The 20,844-nt window shown below is 45.4% G+C and overlaps 1 protein-coding gene across 3 annotated transcripts; it reads left to right on the top strand.

Annotated features, from left to right (window-relative positions):
• Positions 1 to 663: 663 nt before the first annotated feature.
• Positions 664 to 20,685, top strand: LOC126865183 (uncharacterized). Of its 3 annotated transcripts, none has more exons than XM_050617392.1 (16): positions 664 to 884; positions 8,430 to 8,671; positions 8,977 to 9,599; positions 9,731 to 10,515; positions 11,356 to 11,593; positions 13,059 to 13,113; positions 13,822 to 14,103; positions 14,465 to 14,770; positions 15,572 to 15,987; positions 16,068 to 16,280; positions 16,675 to 17,034; positions 17,248 to 17,365; positions 17,443 to 17,858; positions 17,933 to 18,172; positions 18,236 to 18,581; positions 19,024 to 19,083. In XM_050617392.1, exons 2-16 carry the CDS (start codon positions 8,432 to 8,434, stop codon positions 19,030 to 19,032), a joined length of 4,647 nt encoding a protein of 1,548 aa, XP_050473349.1. In that variant the 5' UTR covers positions 664 to 884; positions 8,430 to 8,431; the 3' UTR covers positions 19,033 to 19,083. The 3 variants fall into 3 exon arrangements, with proteins under 3 accessions (XP_050473349.1, XP_050473347.1, XP_050473348.1); XM_050617390.1 differs by having other exon boundaries at positions 665 to 884; positions 19,058 to 20,685; XM_050617391.1 differs by having other exon boundaries at positions 666 to 884; positions 17,951 to 18,172; positions 19,058 to 20,685.
• Positions 20,686 to 20,844: the final 159 nt, after the last annotated feature.

Below are 20,844 nucleotides of genomic sequence, written 5' to 3'. Positions count from 1 at the left end.
GGATAAGCACGCTAATATTTTCTACAATGCTGTCTTTCGTTCATGATTCTGACGATTCAAATCGATCTCACCTCTTTTTCGCTCCCTTGCCTGAGATCTGAATATCACTTTAAAGCTAATAATTCTGACTTACACTATTTTGTCCATCAAAGATATAATTTCGTCAATTTCTCCTATTTTACGATCTGTAGGGTTCCCACAATTTAACCGATTCGGCGAATAAGCAGCTCACTTACCCAGGGTTTCCTTCCTCTTTTGTAAATATTATCTCCGATCTTTGTCGTTCGTGACTTTGCACGGTAGTTGAACAAATTGGCGAGAAGATCATGAAATTAAATAAGAAATACGATAATCTGTGATACAGTATGGCAACAAGGTTCCTACCTAGAAAATGTTTATCGGCGTCCCGTTATCGGTCGCTAACATTCCGATGGTTCACAATCCTGAAACACCCACCAGCACCTTCGAGCCGCGGATCATCGAACGTCTACCTGGGGCGAGTGGAGTGGCTGGCGTGGATCAGGTCACGGCTTCAGAGTGGGGATATGAGTATAGTACAGACTGTATAGAGCAAGAGACAGCCGGTCTCTCCTGTTTCGTAGCCTCACCTAGGGACCCTTTCCTACATAAGGCCCACGTCCTCACCCCACCACGTCAGTAGAGAACCAGCCGTTGAAGTGCCACGATCCGACACCTCTTCGCCGCGTTGCTGCACCTTTCGTTTCCTCGCGATCCGCGTTTTCTCTTCGTCAGCGTCGATAGTTTCCTCTTATCACTAACGTGGATTATGTGCTGCGACGCTGAAATCTGTGTACGAAAAAAGTGACTGATACCGGGGCTGATTTTGGATGTACGAGTCGAATCCTGCTGCTCAAGGACACACGGTGAATAGCTTCTCTTTTTTGTGCCGGTACCAGATCTTCCAGGAGGCGGCCTTTCTTTACGAACAAAGTTGCCAGATATTTCCGTTCGAGTAGTCTGGCTTCGAACAGGCTGAATTTTTTGAAATTAACAGCGATGGATAAAAGAAAGTTTAAAAATGTCAATAACTTTTGTACTAAACATTTTCGACTATATTGGTGACAGTTAGATGTATATTATATTCATTCGCTACTCTTGTAGAATGTAATTCCATTTTGGAAAATTATGGTACTTTTTCGTATCATTTCGATCTTGAACTTTCTTTTGTTTACCGCTATAGTCTCGAGTAACTTGAAAAATGTTGCACGTTTTGCATACGAGGATCTTATGCAACGATCGATGTTTATCGTTTATGGAATTCGATGGTATTTTCTTCAATTAGTATCTCGTTTTTAACATATGTTTTAGAAGTGGATGTTTCTCTTCGAATCAATCGAAGACATTTCGGTAACCGCGATATCAGACGATTCCGAATTGTTAACGACTTGAATCAATAACTACTCTTCTATAAATATAATGATTATCGTCATTTCCTACCGAAGAAGGAAGACTTCTTACGTGTGTCAGTCTTTAACAGAATAATTGCGCGTAATTTATTTATTTTTATTTATACTACTTAGACGTACTCATAATTGATTTCCGCTACGTCCAAGTTCTATGGATAAAGTTCGAAGATGGTTTATTGGAAATCATCCGAAGTGATTTATAAGGCTCTAAAGAAAAACGAAAAGAGGAGGAAGTACCGTGACTTTGTCTCCTAAACATAAGAATAATTAAAAAAATCTCGCTGCGACTAATAAAACTGTTTGATCAATGCAAAAAATAGGCAAACGATTAATCGCGAAGAGGTTCGAATCGAATGAAATCGGAATACAAGTAGAAGCGCGATCCAACAAAGGGGTTAAGGTCATTCTTACGTAGCTGCAATCGAATTTGGTAGCTCCTTGGACAAAGTCAAGTACTCTCTCGAACGCTGTGATGTTAGAAGCTCGTCTAATTGTAAGACTGCACGATCCGGTAGTACGAGTCGCTTGGTTAGTGCACTGTAAAGCGACGACGAATGAGAGAAATGGAAAAAAAGAAGGAAAGTGACCGCGCGTGGCTCCGGTCGGTACATCTGTCAAAGAATGGAAAAAGAGAGAAGAACCGAGGAAAGAGGTTGGAAGAGAGGAGGAATAAGAAGAAGAAGGATAAAAAAAAACACTGAAAGGGACTCGTAACGAAGGAACCAGCAAAGCTAGTCGTGGGTCCTATACAAACTTTCCTGTCGAAGTTCCAGGGACCCCGTGGGTCCACCTCGAGGAACCTTTTCTCGAGGATCCCTCTATTTAAATGGCCAGGCGTTTGTTCACCAGGACTCGTTTCGTTCTATTGTTCCCGCCTTATTTTCGAGGCGCGTCCTGAATGTCCGCAGCCTGCTTTAGCCCGTCGCTAAAGGGTAAGCGGTTACGAAACGTGGTCCCGACTTCCTTTACAATTTGCAAATTTCCAGTTTAATTTCAATTCGCCATTAACCAAACGCGTTTCTTTTGTTGTCTATTCCGTCGTTGATATCCTTCTATTTCTTATTCCTTGCGCCCAGGGCGGACCGTTTTTTTCTTTTGCTGGAACCGACTCTTTCATCGTCGAATCAAAGATGTGTGAGATTGGATCTGAGAGTTGCCGGTGTCGTCTATGCAAATGGTCCACGCTATTGCCAAGACGACCTTAGAATTTAATGGGAGGAACGTACCCACGTGCAGTGGAGAAGCAGAAACCCCAAGTGTATAAACAAAGACTATCCACCCCTGTAGGATACTGAAGGTCGATCGGTGGTGACTAAGACTGTGGATGTTTACGTTTATGCATAATGCAAATAAGCAGAAATAGGCAAGCGCATATGCAAATACAGAAATGTATAAAATATCATGGATATTGGAATTCACATTACGTTTAAAAGATAGATATGCCTACTTTTGTTCAAGTGTCTGTAAAAAACGAATTTGTATAAATATCCGCCGTCTGGTTGCAACGACAGATGAAAAATCGGAAAGCACAAAGCTGCAAGATCGCAGTGGTACCTATATTACGTAAGTTTGCGATCTCGAAGGGAAGGAAATGCAGCAGAGAAAATCGGAAACAGGAGAAAGGACAAAACCCGGGACAGGTGTGCTTCGAAATAGAGCGCGAACCGAAAGTCTGTCTTCTGGACGCGTTTCCTCTCCAGGTTTCCCGGCCCTGCTCCGATTCTTCGATCTCCCTTCCTTCGTTCGATCTTGTTCGTCTCGCTCTGTTGCCAAAAACCGAGTACGTCGGTGCTGTGAATGCGCGTTTGATTGTCCTCGACTGGCTCTCTTATGAAATCCCCCTGACCCCTTGGTTTAGTCGTTTCTTCTTTCTTGCCTCGTGCATCCGCTCGTCTCTCTCACCTTACTCGTTCCCTCCCCACCGAGAACTATGCTCGACGAGACACGGGACCATTTCGAGAGAAACGTCACCAGCAAAAGGTGTGTCTGGGGTCAATTCAATATAAATCAGAACCGAGTCTCGGAGCTAAGCTAAGCCGAGCGAAGAGCGCGGATGAAGCCGAAGAAGAAAAAGGAAGGCTCGACGGATGGGAAGGGGAAGGGGGTGTTCGCCACGATGAATAGACTATTTTTAGGGAGCGCTCACGATCTGTACGCAGCCCGTATACTCTTTGTGCGTGTAGCTGTCGCGTTAGTGTGTTTGCGACGTTTTCAAAAGGGATTAGGTACCAAGTGCTCACCTGCCCTTCCTTCGTTTTTCGTCTTCCTCTTACTTCTTCTACACACGCGGATATCTCTGTCACGGTGCAACTCCGAGCTTCTTGGCAACGACTTTCCCTTTATCTTTCGAATCCACGATTTTTATCTTCCACGTTGGAACGATCATCTTCCTGTTCGGTTGTCTCGAGTATCTTCGCGCGCGGAACACCGAAGAGAGGTACGTTGCAAATCGCACGCAAACGTTTTCAGTGATTTTCTCTGCGACCAGGGAAGCGAGTTGATATCTCTCTTGAAATCATACCCATTGCACGATCTTCGAAATTATCGGGTCCATTGGGTCGAACGAATGTGCCGCGATTTATTTCGCAAGAACGGGTAGCATCGGTTCTTCCGTGGATGTCCCTTCATGCGTGGAAGGGGGCTGTCCCGATCGAGACTCGTGCTAAGAATCTTGGTGTTTCTTGTTTTCCTCGGGGCTGCTCGCGAAAGGAGCCGAATCGTGACCGTTAATGCCTTCTTCTTTATTCTCCTCGAGCCGTGAATAATCGCATTGTGCCAGCGGTTTTCGCGATGCATCTGTTTCGCGTTTCACGCGAATTAATCGCGCGGCTGGCGACGGCGGTAAATAGGGGGACTCCCAGCTGATTTTGTATTGCCTTCGCGTTATCTCATTCCCATTACCCTGTTTCGTCTGCTGCGACTCTCGGTGTTGTTCAGTGACGTGCGAAATCCTTTCGAATGTAAAGTACATCGAAACACGTTTAAACGAAGCGTATTATCGATTCCATTCGAATGTGGCGCGAAGATTCGCTAGATGGACGATAATAAAGAAATCGGGTCGGTAGATAATAAAGGGGACTCGGACCTCTTCGGTTAATTCTCATCCTCGAGAAGAGTTCAATGTCGAAGTCGTTAAAAACAGCTTTTACAGCATACATTAAGGAAAAGAGGGGTCTGGCGTGCTTGTAAGCATGTTAAGGTTTTTAACCGTCGCTCTATTTTATTCCTTTCCTCGGTTGAAGGAAAGTGTTCAGCTCGATCCTGTCTTGTTCTTCGCGGGGTCTACGCAGAGGGTTAGGTAAGGGAGTCCGTATAAGTAAGGGGGCGCAAAAAGGGATTAAACCTGATCGGAGGGGCCACCCAGCCACCCCTCTCCTTTTTACATTTAGGATACGATCCAAGAACGTAGCAAGTATCGACGACCTGGCGCGGATGCTTTACAACCTATAAAAGCGACAGATATGGGTCATGTTTTATCCAAACTGCGCGGACTAAAGCGCCTGGAACAATTTAATGTTATAGTTTCCCACTTGCTACTCGTTCATCGAACGAAAACACCTTCCCCGAAATTACCTCGTTTCGTTCGTACGATGATTTAACTCTTCGCTTTAAGGAAGTTACGATCCCGGATTTTAAACTTTCACGATGCTTAGACGACGTATTTGTGGTTCTTCGAGTTTCGCCCGTGTTCTTGTTGGTACGTTTTTTGGGGCTGCCCCGAAGAAGCGAATTGAAATGTTTGTGAAACTTCGGAACAAACCGCAACGTGTTAATAAAAGCACGAGCGAGACCCGGAAAACCACAAATACCTTAATGCAAGGCACACTCAATATTTCGTCCTAATTGCTTCATACTCATCAAGCTACTTTCGAACAGTGTTCGTAATTTCGATCTGCCTTTATATTTTGGTTAAGTCAAGTCGATATATTTTTATTAAATCAAGATGTGTTATCGAGTACAAAGTTATAACGTACTTTCCGAGTAAGGGTCCGACTAAATCAGAGTATATTTCAACATCCCTCGTCGAACCCCTTTTTTCAGCACTTGTTTCCTTTGGTTCACAGTACGCGTTAGCTTCGAACAACGAAAGTCTCCTTCCTATGGCGGTCATTTGTCGTTTGATCACATATATCGGTGATCGTTAGATGAGACGATAAGAGCTACAGGTGTACTGTAAGTCCCCTTTTCTAGACGCAGCGCCCCGCAAGCACTTAAGATTTATCTTTGACTTGTAATTACGTCACGAGCTTGCAGCTGCTTATTAAGGGGTCAGAATATATATTTTTTGCAATCAGTTGTGTTTTCACCGCAGAGTATATCAGATTCTTCGTACAAATGATAATGTATCTGCTGATTCTTTAGAATAAAAATATGCTTCTGTATGCTATACACTATCAACCACGAGTATTCTACTCGTTCAATGTATTGGAAAAATAACAAACTTTACTTAGTATTACATACTTACTTTACAATAACATACTTTACTTAGTATTTAACACTAGGCACACGTGGTGCAAACACTAACAGTTTTATAGTGAAATGCCCGGAAAATAAAATCGGTGGAAGATTCAATTTGTAAGAAATTCAGTTTTCAATGTTCGATTTGTACCAAATATCGTTCTTGTGGTTTGATACTTATGGCTGGCAGTGTATATAATGGTTCTATTCGTTTCCGCGAATACTATGTTAAAACACAAGGACCCATTTCTAATAAAAAGCATACGCAAACAGCTTAACCGAAGTTTCAAGCTGCCGTGTCGCCTTCCACTCGAAGCACAATCGAGAAACACGACCTAGATCGCAGGTGCAGCGCGCTCGACGACTTTGTAATTACATTCGAGATTCATTGTTAGTGCAAATCGCAGGGCATTATGCAAAGAGTATAACGCACATACCGCTTTCCGTTTCTTGTTCAGCTCCGTATGTACGCCGTCTGGAACATACGAAACGTTTTAAAGGTTCCGCGCGTGTCGCGCGACTGGTTTTCTTCCCTTAAAACATTCGACCAGACCGCGTGTGCAATCTTTAAAAACGTATCGTCGGTTAAATCCTTGGAAGCGCTTCTTCAATACGTTCCGGTTGTACTTTTCAACCGATTCGAACGTAAGGGTCGTCTCCCGTTTTTAATCTCCCAATCGCAAACGCTCAAGGAGAACCAGTTGCGCTTTCGTCGCAACTTCTTTGCTTCCACTTTAGCAAGTATCGAGTTAATTATTTAAACATAAGCACAGAATGCTTAATGTAGCGTTCGCGTTGTTTCTCACGATGGCGGAGGCAATATCGCGAGCTTAACGCTCGTTGCGCGCGAAATACAGTAGACGTACGAGACAGGGTCGCGAAAGATACCGAACGTAATACGTTAAAGCAAGACGGCTGAAAATAAGCGAAGATAACGATCGTGTTTCGTTGACGGTGTTTCGACACCAAGCGAACTATCGTGCTTTGCGGGACCAGATGGAAGGCACGCTATACGTGATCGCCACCATATGGGCAGGTGCCCATGCTGTTTTACCAGCGACCGTATATACGTAGCCGAGGGGTTGCACATAACGTTGCACATGTACGTGTACAAGCACGAGAACGTGACGCTGCACGGAGAACGCACAGGTAGACCAGGTCTCGAAAGTACGTGAACGCGCGTATAGTGGAAAAGTGCGTGTTACGATAGAAGAACGCGTGCGTGGCATGGCAACAGACTGTATGTAAATGAATGCATTTTTATACCTAATTCACAATACAGTACGCCCCACCCTGCAGAAGGAACCGTTAAAAGTGAAAACCCAATACGTACTGCTACTGCTGCTGCTGACACTTTTCTGTTACACTTGCTTCCAACGTTAGAAACTTGCAACAACGTAATACACATTTTACGTTGTTAACAAGATTAGTTACACGCTACTTTCTACACATACTTCTGTACCTACACTCGCACTAAATGATTCACGAACGTATTGGAAGATTTATCGCAGAAAACTTTTGCGCAAACTTCATTAACTTTTACACGTGCTTCGCTAATGAGTCGTAGAAATAAAGGAAATTGCGGAGGAGCAAGGGAGGAATTCGAGTTGTGCTAACAGAGCGAAAGTCAATCGTTCTAATCGAATCAATGATTACTTGGTCCAGCGAATTTTGGACGGACAGCCTTCTTCGTGTCATCGATTCCATTTGTTCGTTAGTTCCATCGCTTTAGTTTGGCAAATCTCTTTTACTACGAGCAACACTGCATGTGCCTATGAATAGTCTTAGCCTGGCATTTAACCGTTCGTTAAGGCAAGCGTTAAGTCGTGAAATAGAATCAGGTGTATGGGTTTCACCTGTTTTACTGTTTCCCGTATGCCATGACAGGTGCATCTGCTAGTTTCGTCACTGTTTTTCTGTTGTTCTTCTGGTTTTTCTCTCTTCTTTCCTTTTTTTTGTCACCACTTTTGACCTGTTGTCCAATTAAAACCGGACATTTATTTTCGGCAGCCCGTATGGTTGATACAATTCTACCGACACCCTCCTTCTTCCTGCGATTGTATCCCTTTAACGCAAGATCGTGCGATATCCTGTTTCTTTGCGTCACGTGCACGCCTTACGTAATTTCTCCTTCATATTCACGTGCAATCTGAATAACTGAAAAATACATACTCTCTGGGATAAAAAAGTTTTGCAAAAATGTTCGATTTGACGGATTTATTTGTCGATGTTTGATCTAATCTAATTTTATTCCAATAACTTTTATCTAATCCGACTTCTCTTCCATGTTCGCGAAGAATCCGTGTAATCGAAAAATACATAAAATTCAGTGGAACATTTTGATTGTTAAAAATAAATTTCGTTTTATCGACGACAGTCTGAAATTCTGCAGTATCGTTTGGTTTCGTGTATGTAATCGAAACGGCGGTCGTCCGTGGTTCAGTATCGCGGTTAAATCGATAAAGTTGTTGTAAGCTTTTTAGCGGAAGGGTGGAAAGGGTTAGACGCGTTCCGCTTAGTTAGGGATTTGCTTTTTGCCTTTAGAGATGCTGAAGTGGACGGTTTCGAGATCATTGTCAGCGAGCAGCTCGACGCCTCACGGTCCACCTAACTTGAACAAGGCGCCCCGTAGGCCTTTTCGAGATCTATCTAACACGCCTCCCGCTGCTGGGACGAAAACTCGGGGTGTACCTGGTCAAAATGCCGAAAATATATCGGCGAGAACGACGCCGGTTCGTCGAAGAAGATGCAGGAGCCACGGTAGCGACCTGAGAACGTACTTTCAGGTATCGAACTCGTCTCATTCGAATTTTTATTTGTCGCTTCTATCCTGTTCCTTTTCAATAAAGTCTCGTTTCCACCGAAGAATCGACATCGAGTAACTTTTTGTTGCTTCAGTGCGAACAAAATGTTTCTATAAGATGCTATTTGTTGAAAATATCTCGGCACAATGTTGCTCGATGTGACTTCGGCAGAGACGACGCTTTATGAAGCGACATCGTTGAAAATCACGACCCAGATTTTGCGTGGAAAATTAAGAGGTGGAAAATAGAAGTTGGAAGGCGAGATAAGCCGTATCGTTTGGTTTCAGGCAACGAAGCCTAATTTGCGCGCGAACAAACGTCAATCGATGTCACAGCAACCGGGGAAATCATCGATCTCGGAGAGTTTTTATCAAAGCACGCCAAGGGTCGACGCCGATATCGGCCCGTTAACGTTTTTTCCCCCGGGCAGCAAGTGCTCGACAGCTCTGACCCTGCCAACCGATCCGGCGCTCTTTATGAAAACTAGAACAAAGAATTTCCAAAGTGACAACGAGCTACCACAAAACATCGTGAACGAGGCCAGGGCGAATCTCCAATCGCACGTCTCTGACTTTTTTCAACAAATTTCGATGGCCACCAGCCCCGAAGACGTGATGGAGGCTGAGTCCGTACCCTTCTCGAACAATCGAGTTTATTCTCAGAACGAGAGGAAAACAAAGTTCGCGGATTGTTCGAAAATATCGTATTTACCGAAACTGGCGAAGATCACGAAAATTCACGCTCGATGCAAGACACCGTACCACAGCAAGACTTCCTCTGCTGTGAACTCTTTGAAAGGCAATGGTCATAGTCAAACGCCCTTAACTGGGAAACTTTCGAATCTGGCTATCGACCAAGACTTACCTAAATTTGAGAACATGGACAACGCGGTTACGGAAGTTCTCAACAGGTAAGAGACACGTAAAACTTTGGACTTCGCAGGTCCTCTGTTACCCAAAATCCCTTTTCAACGTTCTTTGTTACTTTTCTATTTACTGTCTTCTTTTTTTTTTATCTTTTATTATCATCCTTGTCGTCCAGGGAGCAGGAAATAAATTTTACTGGCAAAACCGTGGCGGAAATTCTTTTGGGAGACGTGGAAGAAAGGAAGAAGGTTCTCGGGAGTAGTTGCGAGGAAGAAAACTTCTCCGCATCCGATCATACTTACGAGACGATCGTGGAACGAGACGAAACCGTGGCCGAGGAAGCTACGACTCACAACGATAGTTCCATCTCTTCGGCTAGTCAACTGTTGGAGGATCCATCGCCGATGTCTTGGGCGTTTACCTCGCCTACGAACGATCTCGATGGAGAATTCACTTTGAAGAGACAGCGAGGCATACGGAGGAAGCGGCATCGGAAGGATACCGAGAAAATCTCCGATGGAAAGCGAGCAAAGAGACGATCGTCTAGTCACAGCCCGTCCACTGGCACGAAATCAGCAACGACACAGAACACCTTGATGGAAGCTGTGAATCCAAACGTGAAGAAACTCGCCTTGGAGACCGACTTGGACACTACTTTGGACGAGAAATGCGTGTTCGAACCGAAAGGGCTGTTCTGTGAACTCGACGATCGCAAGGACGAGGAAGTTGGAAAGAAAGCGAATACTTGGGACCTGGATAGTCCAAAATCGACTCTTACCGATGACTTTCATAGTTCGAAATCGTTTCTGAACTCGGTGTCCAACACACCGGAGACTCCGCTGGTCGCGACTGTCAGACGATGCCTCAAGTTCAGCCCGGAAAGCGAACCTCCGAGACAAAACTGTCACGGATCGATCGAGATCGAGTATTCCGTCGTGGGCGATCAAATACACGTTCGAGGTAAGTATAGGAAATCAAGGGGAAGATAGTTGTTGGAAGGTTTCTCGTTTCAGGCACGCATAGGTTACGGTATACTTTGTACGTTTATTTTGATAAAATTCGAATCGCGCGAGTAAATCTCCGAAGAAGTAACGATCAAACCCATGAGATACATTAATCTTATCGGAAAGAAATTCACGAGGGTATCCGCACCGCGAAGACGTCCCTGAAACAATGTTGCGAAAAGGCATGCGCCAGTCACGTGCCACGAGAGGGGGTGTTTCAGTTGGCACCCCGCGATAGACGACTGTGCCAGTAACCCACAGACCCTCCTGGCAATTGGCTCCCGGTTAGTAAGCCTACCAACATTGATTCTTCGCGGTACACATCCTTGCGTAAACAAGCCTCGAAAAATCTCCGAGACTTGCCCTTCCTCAGCTTCTTCGTTCACACGCTTCCGAGTACCTAAATTCTGCTAAGAAATTTCGTTGAACCATCGTGCTGTAGCTTGCCAATCACATCGATTTTCCAATCGGTTCGTATCTTTTGTTTCTCGTAACCGTTCGTTTGGCAGAACGAGGAGGAATCACTCGGAGTGGAAGCGTGTTGCAGCAAGTAGAGGAGTGCCGCATTGGTCAGGCACCAGCGATGCGCGTAGTGCGTGCAACGGAACGGTCAGCCGGAAGGAGAACGAGTCCTCGTTCGTTCCAACTTCTTTCACCCCCTTCCGTGAACGATACGTTCTCTAATAACTCGAATATCGTACGCGGTTCAAGCGTGTGACCGATCTCGCGACAGAAAACATAAAGACGATCGAAAAAGGCTGGTGCCCTGACGAGACTGTCTTTTTATTTCGTGCAGTGATAAGGTGCAAGGACCTACGGAGGGCATACGAGGGTCCAGTTCACGCTTACGTGAAGGCGAGTTTGAAGAATACGAACGGTGAGGGAGTGGTGAAGAGAACAGCGGTACACAGAGCCACACCGAATCCCGTTTTCCACGAGACCTTGATACTACCCTGCCCGGTGAACAACAATCACTACACCAGCAAGCCCACGTCCCTGGACATCGCGGTCTGGCACAGGGATCGTCGTGCAAGGTGAGCATGCTCGAAAAAGAAAGTGTGCACGTAGTAAAAGAGGGGCTCGGAGGTTGAGATAGCAGACGTAGCCTCGTCGTAGACGGTCGAAACGTGCTCGACCCCGGAACGATTTGCTGTCGGTTTGTCGGCTGCCGGGAATCGACACGCGAGCCGTTCTCTCTTTCTCTCTCTCTCTCTCTGTCTGTCTGTCTGTCTGTCTCTCTCTCTCTCTCTCTCTCTCTCTCTTTCGAGAACATCTTCGCGTTATTCTCAACGTTGCCTTGACTCATAATCGCACGATTCGCTATCGTGCCTTTCGACTATCCGGTAACACTTTCCAAATGATAATCGGTTAACCCGATAACGATAGTTAGTGCCGCTTCGTACACGGCGCGAGATACTAATCTCACGCAATCCACCTTTGCGTGCATTCCGGCAGAATGTTTGGAAATATTTATAGAACGTTCGCCATCAAGTTTCCAGAAAGGAGTAACGTCAGTTATATGGTTAGACGCGTCGTCGAATATTCATATTAGAATCTCCTGCATGCTGTTCGTGTGCAACGATACATGGATGCACGCGTTTATCAATGGCGTAGCTACAACGAAAAAGTGTCCTGTCGATGTTCGTCAAAGACATTGATCGTCTATATTCTCCTACCACGACGAATTAAAAATTCATACGAACGAACAAATACAACGGACAAAGCCGTTTCCACGAAGGGACAATCAAGCGACTGTATCATTCCGCGATGAAAAGGCACAGAAGTAGGCGCTGTCTCTGAGGAAAAAATATTGAGGTCAAGAACTACGGCTTGGTCTCGTTAGTGGAAGACGAACGAGCTAAGCAACCCTGCTCCCAATGTTCTCGGCCATCCTATCGCGTCTCCTTTTTAAACGCGATTCGAAACTCTTTACTTCGTTTTTATTATCTTCGAATACAATCGTTCGACGTTCGAATTTCTGCAAAGTAAGATTATGTCGCCACACGATGGCCATGTTCGGGTGGAAATACGATAATTTACCGGTCGATAAGAGACAGCTCGAATCCAGATAATTTTACGTGGGTTCGGAAGCAACGGTCCATCCGAATATCAAAACGAATTTCTGGGCTATGTGCGGATTTCTTGCGGTAGGAGGGGAATCGATTCTCTGGAAGCATGCGCACCGTGTTCACCACGTGCACTCGCGAACATCCGCGCGTCTCTGTAATGGTATACGGGAAACAACACAGAAACTGTCTGCCTTTTCCTTTTCCCTCTACCTAATGTAAATAGTTAAAACTTGTACGTGTGTGTGTGTGTGTGTATGTGCGCCATTTATCTAGCGACTACACAGTCGTCTGTCGTACGTTTCGACTAACACCGATACTGCTATCCAATGCAAGCTGATACACGATACACCAATAAGATACACGACGCTGTGTACACATAGCCAATATAACACGCGTATATTCACGCATGTTTTCGTTTTTCGCATTTCAGACGTAGCGAGCTGCTGGGCTGTATGACTCTACCCCTACCTCTGTCTCAAGATAAGGTAAATATGTCTGAACGTTTTAATTTTTTAATCGCAAGCTACGTATTTACGGAGATAAGTTCGAATCGGTTGCACTCGGTTTAAGACGGAAGAAACACGAAAATAACGTTCGGATTTGATAGCGTCTCGGCAAGGAGGAAGTTTAATACGTGACTGTACGTCAGCTGTTTGCTAGGATTTGTAAGTCTTCCTGGCTTAAGGTCAGGGCTAAGCTCGTTACGAAGCAAGTAAGTGGAACGTTGCCTGGCAAAGATTCACTTGCGCTTTGACCTCGTTAAAGGTGGCAGGTGGCAGGTGTCGTCGCGATATCTCGCTAATTTAATCGAAATCGTTCGTTTACGTTGTTCCACGACACGCGAGCAAGAGATGATCGTGGTGGCCATTTACTGTGTGGTATTCTTCGTGGTTGGAGTTTTGCTGAAAATATTCATGTTCTGTTGAGAGGAAGAGAACGTATCGGCGACGGGGTTGAATTTTTGTCGTTTAATTTAGTTTACAGTCGCGTATTAATCGTCGATGGGGATGGATTTTCGGTTTAAAATACGATTTCACGCCCTAGAGAGAGAACTCGTAATAAAGATTCGCGGAAAGTTTCTATCGCGAATTAACATCGTGTTGGTGTTCACGGTAACTTGGGTCGAGACGCAAACATACGAATCGTCGTATTTTCGATAATTTACGTTTCACTGAACGACTATTCATTTTTAGGAAGCGACATGGCATCCGCTAGAGGCAGGAACCGGTCGGAACACGAGCAACCCTTATGCCGGTTTGCCACAAGATTGCGGAGTTTCGCCACCCCTGTCGAAGGACGGAGAGCCAGATAATAATAATTCAGGAGCGGAAGACCTGACGTATTTGAGGCATCTCGAATTAGAGCCTATCGATCCTTTGACTGGCTTACCCCTGCATCCGGGTTTTACTGCTAGAGGCGGCAGAACACCATGCACCGTTACGAGGAGACTGATAAGGCAAACTGCGGCTAATCAGGTGAGTTTCTTTTTTCCTTTCGCAACAACGTGTCTTCCATCTGCACGATTATACAGAGAGACCTGTCTCCACTACACGACGATGTACATATCGGAAAGTTATAGTCGTTTCACGCAATTACCCCAACAGAATCACAGGGGTCCTCTTACTAGCAGGGTTTAAGTAGGCCTTTTCTGAAAGTCTGCTTTGTCCACGGCATTAGCTAAACGAGTCTCGTGCCGAGCTCTGTCGAAACTCTCTCCTTTGTAGCAAACGCCTGGAAAGCCCTCCCATGGCTCTTCGATATTTCTTCCGATCGTTATTATTTCCCCTGTACCCGTCCTTTTCTAACACTTTTGACAGAACGTTTCTTCCACTGTAGGTTCCATGGGGATTTTCGCTCTCCTGGGGAAGACCGCCCCGCGTGGAACGCGTGGACCCTGGCAGCCCGGCGGAACGATCCGGTCTGAGGCCAGGTGATCACGTAGTCTTCGTCGATATGACGAACGTAGTGACGCGATCACGGGAAGAGATTCTTGGACTGATCCAGGCGGCCACGAATCAACTGATTTTGGAAGTTTATCGTAAGGGGAACGTTCATTCGTCGATGCACCGGCCTAACTCGATGAACGTTAGTCTGCAGCAATCGATCGGTGGCGGACATCATGCGGTTGCGTTTAACGCCGAGGTCGGTACAGGCGTCCTAGTCTGAACATAGCAAACTCGTATCGAAGTTGTTTCGTTCGAATGATCGGAGGACGATTTGCTCGGATATGCGCGGTCGAAAAGGCTTTGGTTGCTCGTGATTTCGCTTGACTTACTTTTACTTTTCATATCATTCTTCCATTCGCGGTTTCGACTAGATTAATGGACTTTGTTGAAATCGCAGAGTAGCGTTGATCAAAATGTTTTGCGTGCTAGTTTAATAAGTTGTATCGAATTGGAAATTCGCTTTGAATTCGAATCGATCGGATGTTACCTACTCCTTGAACGAAGTTCTCGCAAGCCGCAGCGGGCTGCATTTTCTTTCGAGCTTATTTTTATGTTTCACGTTGCACGCCATGTCGCGCGATACTCGTGTACATTCTTTTCCGTGACTATCTTGTATTTTGCTGCGAACGCGTAATGTATAGCGCGTGTCCGTTTCCTTTGTCGGTGGACACGGTTAAGTTATGATACAGTTATGTTTTATTATGTAACTTGAACGGTTGTCTTTCTTTTTTTTGTTGCTCAACAAGTTCTGTTTAAAAGCATTTCTCGTATTTTATTTATTTATTTCATCCCTATCCCCTTAATGCTAAGACACGTCTTGCGTTGCGTCGTCTGAACAATCCGATTGGAGATACATAGAATCCGCTTGCAGAGCATGAACCGAGAACAACGATAGATTTACGTAAAAATTGTCTGCATGCGATGCCGCACAATTGCAAACCTTTTCCTCGTTTAAAATCGAACGAATGCCACGGCTTTTGCGATTGAACGCGTTCAGGTGTTTCCAAACCTCGCCCCGGATGCACCACCGGAGGAGGAGTTGTCCGTGCGTGAAACACGGTACTGGGGAATCCTGAAAAGCGGTCAAACGCGTTTTCTGGCGCCTTTAGCCGAGAGACGCGATGTTCTCTCCGCGGCGGATTACTTGATCCTCTTCCAAAATCTCGACGAGTTGCTCAAGATCTCCGAGGAAATTCGAGACGAAGGTGGCGGAGTCGAGAGTTACTTGTGTAGAGTTCCAAGAATCACCGCTGCCTATAGAAGATACTTAAGCGGGTTACAACGCGCGTGTTGCCTGTTGGTCGCCCTTAGACGAAACACGGCATTCGCGAAGCTCGTCTGCGAGCCTGCTGTACCGCACAAGAGACGACCCGATTTGACGGGTGTCTTGCTCTTGCCTCTGGAGCATTACAGGTTCGTTTCAAATTCATAAATCCTCGTATGCTTGAAATCTTGCTCGCTATACGTCGTGTATTCGTTCGAAATGTCCTTAGAGAGATGACGAGACTGTTGGGTCTGGCATCGCCAAGGAATTGCCAGCAAGCCAGAGATCTATCTCAGGGATACAGAGAAGCGACGGCTAACGCCGGTGTGATGGAACCACCGCGCGATACCGGTAGACCTTTGCTCAGTCTGCAAGAAGTTGAATCTCGACTGGTTTTCGCGAGATGCAAACCGTTCACGTTGGCCATGCCCGGTAGACAATGGTGCGTCTTGAAAAAGTATCGAAAAGATCAGAATGAGGCTGTGGTTACAGTGGTTAAATGTTCCGAAGTACCGTCGCTCTGACGAACGATACGCCTGAAGATAAGTAAAGAATAAGAAACCAAATGTATACGTATATTCGTCAGAATCTATATACACACGGTGCGTTTATTATTTATCATTTGTTATAGCATTCACATATCAATCAATTAGATTGAAGTATATCAAACCATCTAGTAGTATTTTCATACGACTACAGGAATTTGATATTATGATAAATAAAAAATACTTTTTGTAACTATTATACCTTATTGCTGTAGTATATTCGCCAATACACGTAACCACAGCCTGAAAGTGGCTCTGGCATCGTATAAAAGATTACGTGCATCTTCGTAGGTTATTCGGCGGTGCGCTCGCAAAAGTGGAGGGTCGAGCACGACTGCAACCCTCATGGGCCTTACTTCTCACCGACCTTCTCGTATTCGCTCGGGTTTCCCGAGATCGCGTTCTATTCGTAACCGAAGAGCCTCTACGACTATCGAACATCGCCGAGGCTTGTTTCACCGTCCGCAAAAGACCCACTGAATTTCGACTGCAAATCGCTATCAATCCTTCCGGAAGCTCGGAGAACGGTCACGTGGAGGTGAATAGCGGTGGCTGCAGCCCTCACAGTCGTCCGCGACGACGAGTTTTAGTTTTGCGTGCACCGACACCAGAACTGAAGGCCGTTTGGCACAATCTTCTTCAGCGACAGATGTAAGTAGCCTTTACTCGCATCGAGATGCGCAAGTTTCGAGGAATTCTGATAGGTACGATTCACGGACAGTTTGAATAGCTTTTTAAAGGAACGCTATAAAGATATGGTTTACCGTCACGTACCATGTTCAGAGCTCAACGAGACTCCGACAAGCTCGTCACATCGAAACGTTCGATAGTTTCGCTTGTCTGTACTAATTCGTTATATTTTAGAATCTATGTAAATACAGGCTATGGTGGAACACCGAGTCAGGACAGTCCAGAAGAAAGTCCCATCACCGGTAGCAATTTCACCAACGCAGCGATTAGGGAGCCTACGGAAAGTTCGCAAGTGAGTAAACGAATGTTAAGCAGTTGAGGATTAACTCGAAATCGAGCAAATTATTTACTTATTCTCAATTCGGACAGACTACCAGGGAGTCGCAGAAACAGGACGAGGAAAAGGAATCGCGCTCCGTTGACAGTATTGACAGTATCGTCAAAAGTTCAACGGGAGACAATCATCTGGCGCAATGGGTGCGCAATTCCCATCAAATTCCTCCACCGGATAACGAGGAAGTTCCTATCGAGGAATGGACGGCCGAGGAGTTGGCGGCACGTGCCCCGAAAGAAACCAGCAACGAGCCGAGTCGAGAACGAACCGCGACAGCGGAGGATGTTGTAACGGAAATAATGAGTTCGGATATAGAGCAACAGAGTACAGCTTCGAGCGCGAGCCTCAGTACCGTCAAGTCCAACAGCGTAAACACGAAGAAAAATGGCAGCCTCGCATCTTCCAAGGAAAATTCCACCAGCTCGATCAACATTTGTAGACGATGTCACAGGTAATAGGAAAATAGATTTTGCTGAAGAACTCAAAATGATAGAAATAAGTAGTAAATGAGATGTCCACTGATAGACGCGCGTGCAATTGTAGATCGGGTTGTCCAACACCGCCTTTGACGAGAGATCCGTTTTCTCCGTTGCCTCCGAAGATCTCAGTTGTCCCGCCAACGCCTGACTTCTGCACCAGGCATCGACTTAGAAATGGATTGCACGATAGCCCAGGAAGGAACAGCCCATCTTACACTCCGGCCGATGGCAACACAGAAGATGGGAGCGAAGACGACCTTGATTGCGATGGCGAACCACCGTACAGGTAAAGTTTAACGCGAAAGCAAGTTCGAAAGATCGATGATAATGGTATTTCGTTAATTTCCAGAGTTCTAAGAAGATTCGGTACGGTGAGCAGTTTGGATCAGGACGACGAGCTCGAAGAGCAAGCAGACGATGACAATCGAGATTCCGAGTCTCCACCTACGGGTTTAAGAGCGTGGACGGCTCGAGCAAGCAGTTACGTAGTCAGTAAGAGATCATCGTTACTGGAACAACTCGGCGAAGGCATAGGTGGATACCTTCTTCAATCTCCGGTCCCCCCTGAAAGAACGGAATTCTCGTTGGACCCGAACGACGAGGAAGGAACGACGTCCGGAGCTACCTCGGGGGACGATATCTGGGGAACTCCAACCTCTGGCGGCCCCGACGACGAAAGCTTCACCGCGAGCTCGGTAATGATACAAACCATTTTACGGTAATACGATAGCATTCGAAGGTATCGCTAGGAACACGAACGATTCAACGACACGAAAGATTCCCGAGTCTGATTGAAAATCGATTACGCGCGCGCGATATTCTTACTTTCTCTTCAGCTTCGCTTCTTTCGCCGATCTCACGGCTTTTGTAAAAGCTTGTCACTTACATTATACCGCAAAACAGTCGATGGTCGTATTGCGATCTAAAACCGTGGGAGGTTAAAAAGAGACCGTTTGTATTTTCATTCAGTTTCAATTAAGGTAAATAACGGGATCGAACGAGGCAATAAAATTAGAGGGAGAGAAAGAGAGAGAGAGAGAGAGAGTAAACGATTTAAATCAGTTAGTAAGAGACAAAAATTAGTTGGTAAGCTTCGCACGCATCTGCATGACAATGCTTGCCCTTTTGTTTGCAAAGAATCACTAGCCCCAACTGTGCCTGACTTCCCTAGCCGCCGCCCATCGGTTCAGGCAACGTCGTTACTTTTGGCGAAGATAACTACGGCCTAAACCTGTCGGTGGAGGACGAGGTCGACCAGGAGTCTGAGAACGACGACTGCAATTTGTCGGAACTGAACATGGATCAGTTACTCGGCAGTGGAAGTCTCAGTTCGTTGCGGTGTTTCCTGGGCAGGCAAAGGTTAGAGCCACTCCCGGAGGAGGAAGATTCGTCTGGAAGCGCGAAGGATCAAGTCGGATGGTGGTGACAGCGGTTTCAAACGGCGACGTCGAAGAACGTCGGCATGAGTTCCGATGGGAATGACAGGGATCGTATCTTCGCCAGATTGAGCCAGGAGGATGAAGAGTTCCGGAGAAAGATAGTGAATCTTCATAGAAAGTTGTCGGACGTCGAAGATACTTGCACGACCGAGGTTACGTCGTCGGATATTTCGAAGGAGGCGGAACGTTTGAAGGAACTGGAATCGGTCGCGCGAAGGGCGGAGGAGACTAGAGAGAGCAGAAATGCCGAAAGAATCGAAGCCGAACAAGCAGAGAGGGAAGGATATTTGTCGGCGGAACTCAGAGACACGAGGGATCGTCGATATACACACGAGCGAAGAAGACGGATGGAATTGTTCGGAATTCAACGAAAAACAGGCAAACTCGACGAGGATTCGGAAGATCAGAACGACACCAGCCCTTCTAGAACGGAGAAAAATTTCTTATACAGATTGAGAATAAAACGACGCAGCATGAAGCTGTTTAGTTTCTTAAGCGGAAAGGCCGCGGATAGATCGCAAGAAGAACGTGCCGCGAGACTATTAAGGATGTATATGCCTGAAAAGGGATCCAAAGCACAAAACACTATTTCTATTCATCATACGTCCAGAGACAGACGATTTTGGAAACTGCGAAGTCGAAGACGAACAAATTCCTCTTAAATGCAAAGGGATGTGCCACCTTCGGAGAACGGTCGATACAGGAAGGAGAAAGGAAACGATAGAACAATCGCCGTTTCTTTGTTATTAGAATTTCCAGTATTCGAGTTATCGAAGTTTTTTGAATTCTATTTAAGCACGTACAAGTTCAGACTTGTTTTCATAGAATCTAGCGTAACGATACGAAAGGTTAGGTTTACAATTTCGAGTCTAGACTACTTCTTCGTCTCGTAAACGATTTCAAAGTACGCCCCGGTACTTTCGTCGAAAACGATTAGTCGAGTAAAAAGTTGCAGAACGCGAGAGTCGCGTTCCGTATTGTAGCGTGCTTGTCAGATTTTTAACGGAACGATTTTTTTCAAGAGATTTAAAACGGTCTAGTGAAACGTTTTCGATATATATATCTTTAAGATGTTTCGTTTAAAGCGTAAGACTGCTCGTCGATCTAGTCTCGCTCATTAAAATATAGACGAAGTTTGTTTCATTTTTGGAACACTGTATCTCAGTAGGTCCGCACGACTGACGCAAAGCGGCACTCATCTTCCACCATAGATCTTGCTCGAACATACGAAACCAAAAGAAATTGTAAAAAAATAAAAAAAAAGTGGAAAAAAATTGAAATTTTAACATTACTGTTGGTAGGTTGTAACATGGCCAAGTGGCTGTAATCAATATACAAAATAAAGTATATTATTTGTTCACTGGCTGTTTCCCTATTTCCACTCCTGCGGTATCTTACGATAGCATAATTTTAATATTGATTTATGAATTACTGATTTATTTTTTACTTAATACTTAATACTTACTTAATACTTGGTTTTACTTACTTTACTTAATACTTGGTTTTCATGGTAATCCAG

Source organism: Bombus huntii, chromosome 4 (assembly GCF_024542735.1).
Source record: "Bombus huntii isolate Logan2020A chromosome 4, iyBomHunt1.1, whole genome shotgun sequence".
NCBI lineage: Eukaryota > Metazoa > Arthropoda > Insecta > Hymenoptera > Apidae > Bombus > Bombus huntii.
The sequence above is the reverse complement of the archived record's forward strand: the minus strand, read 5'-3'. Positions and strand labels throughout refer to the sequence as shown.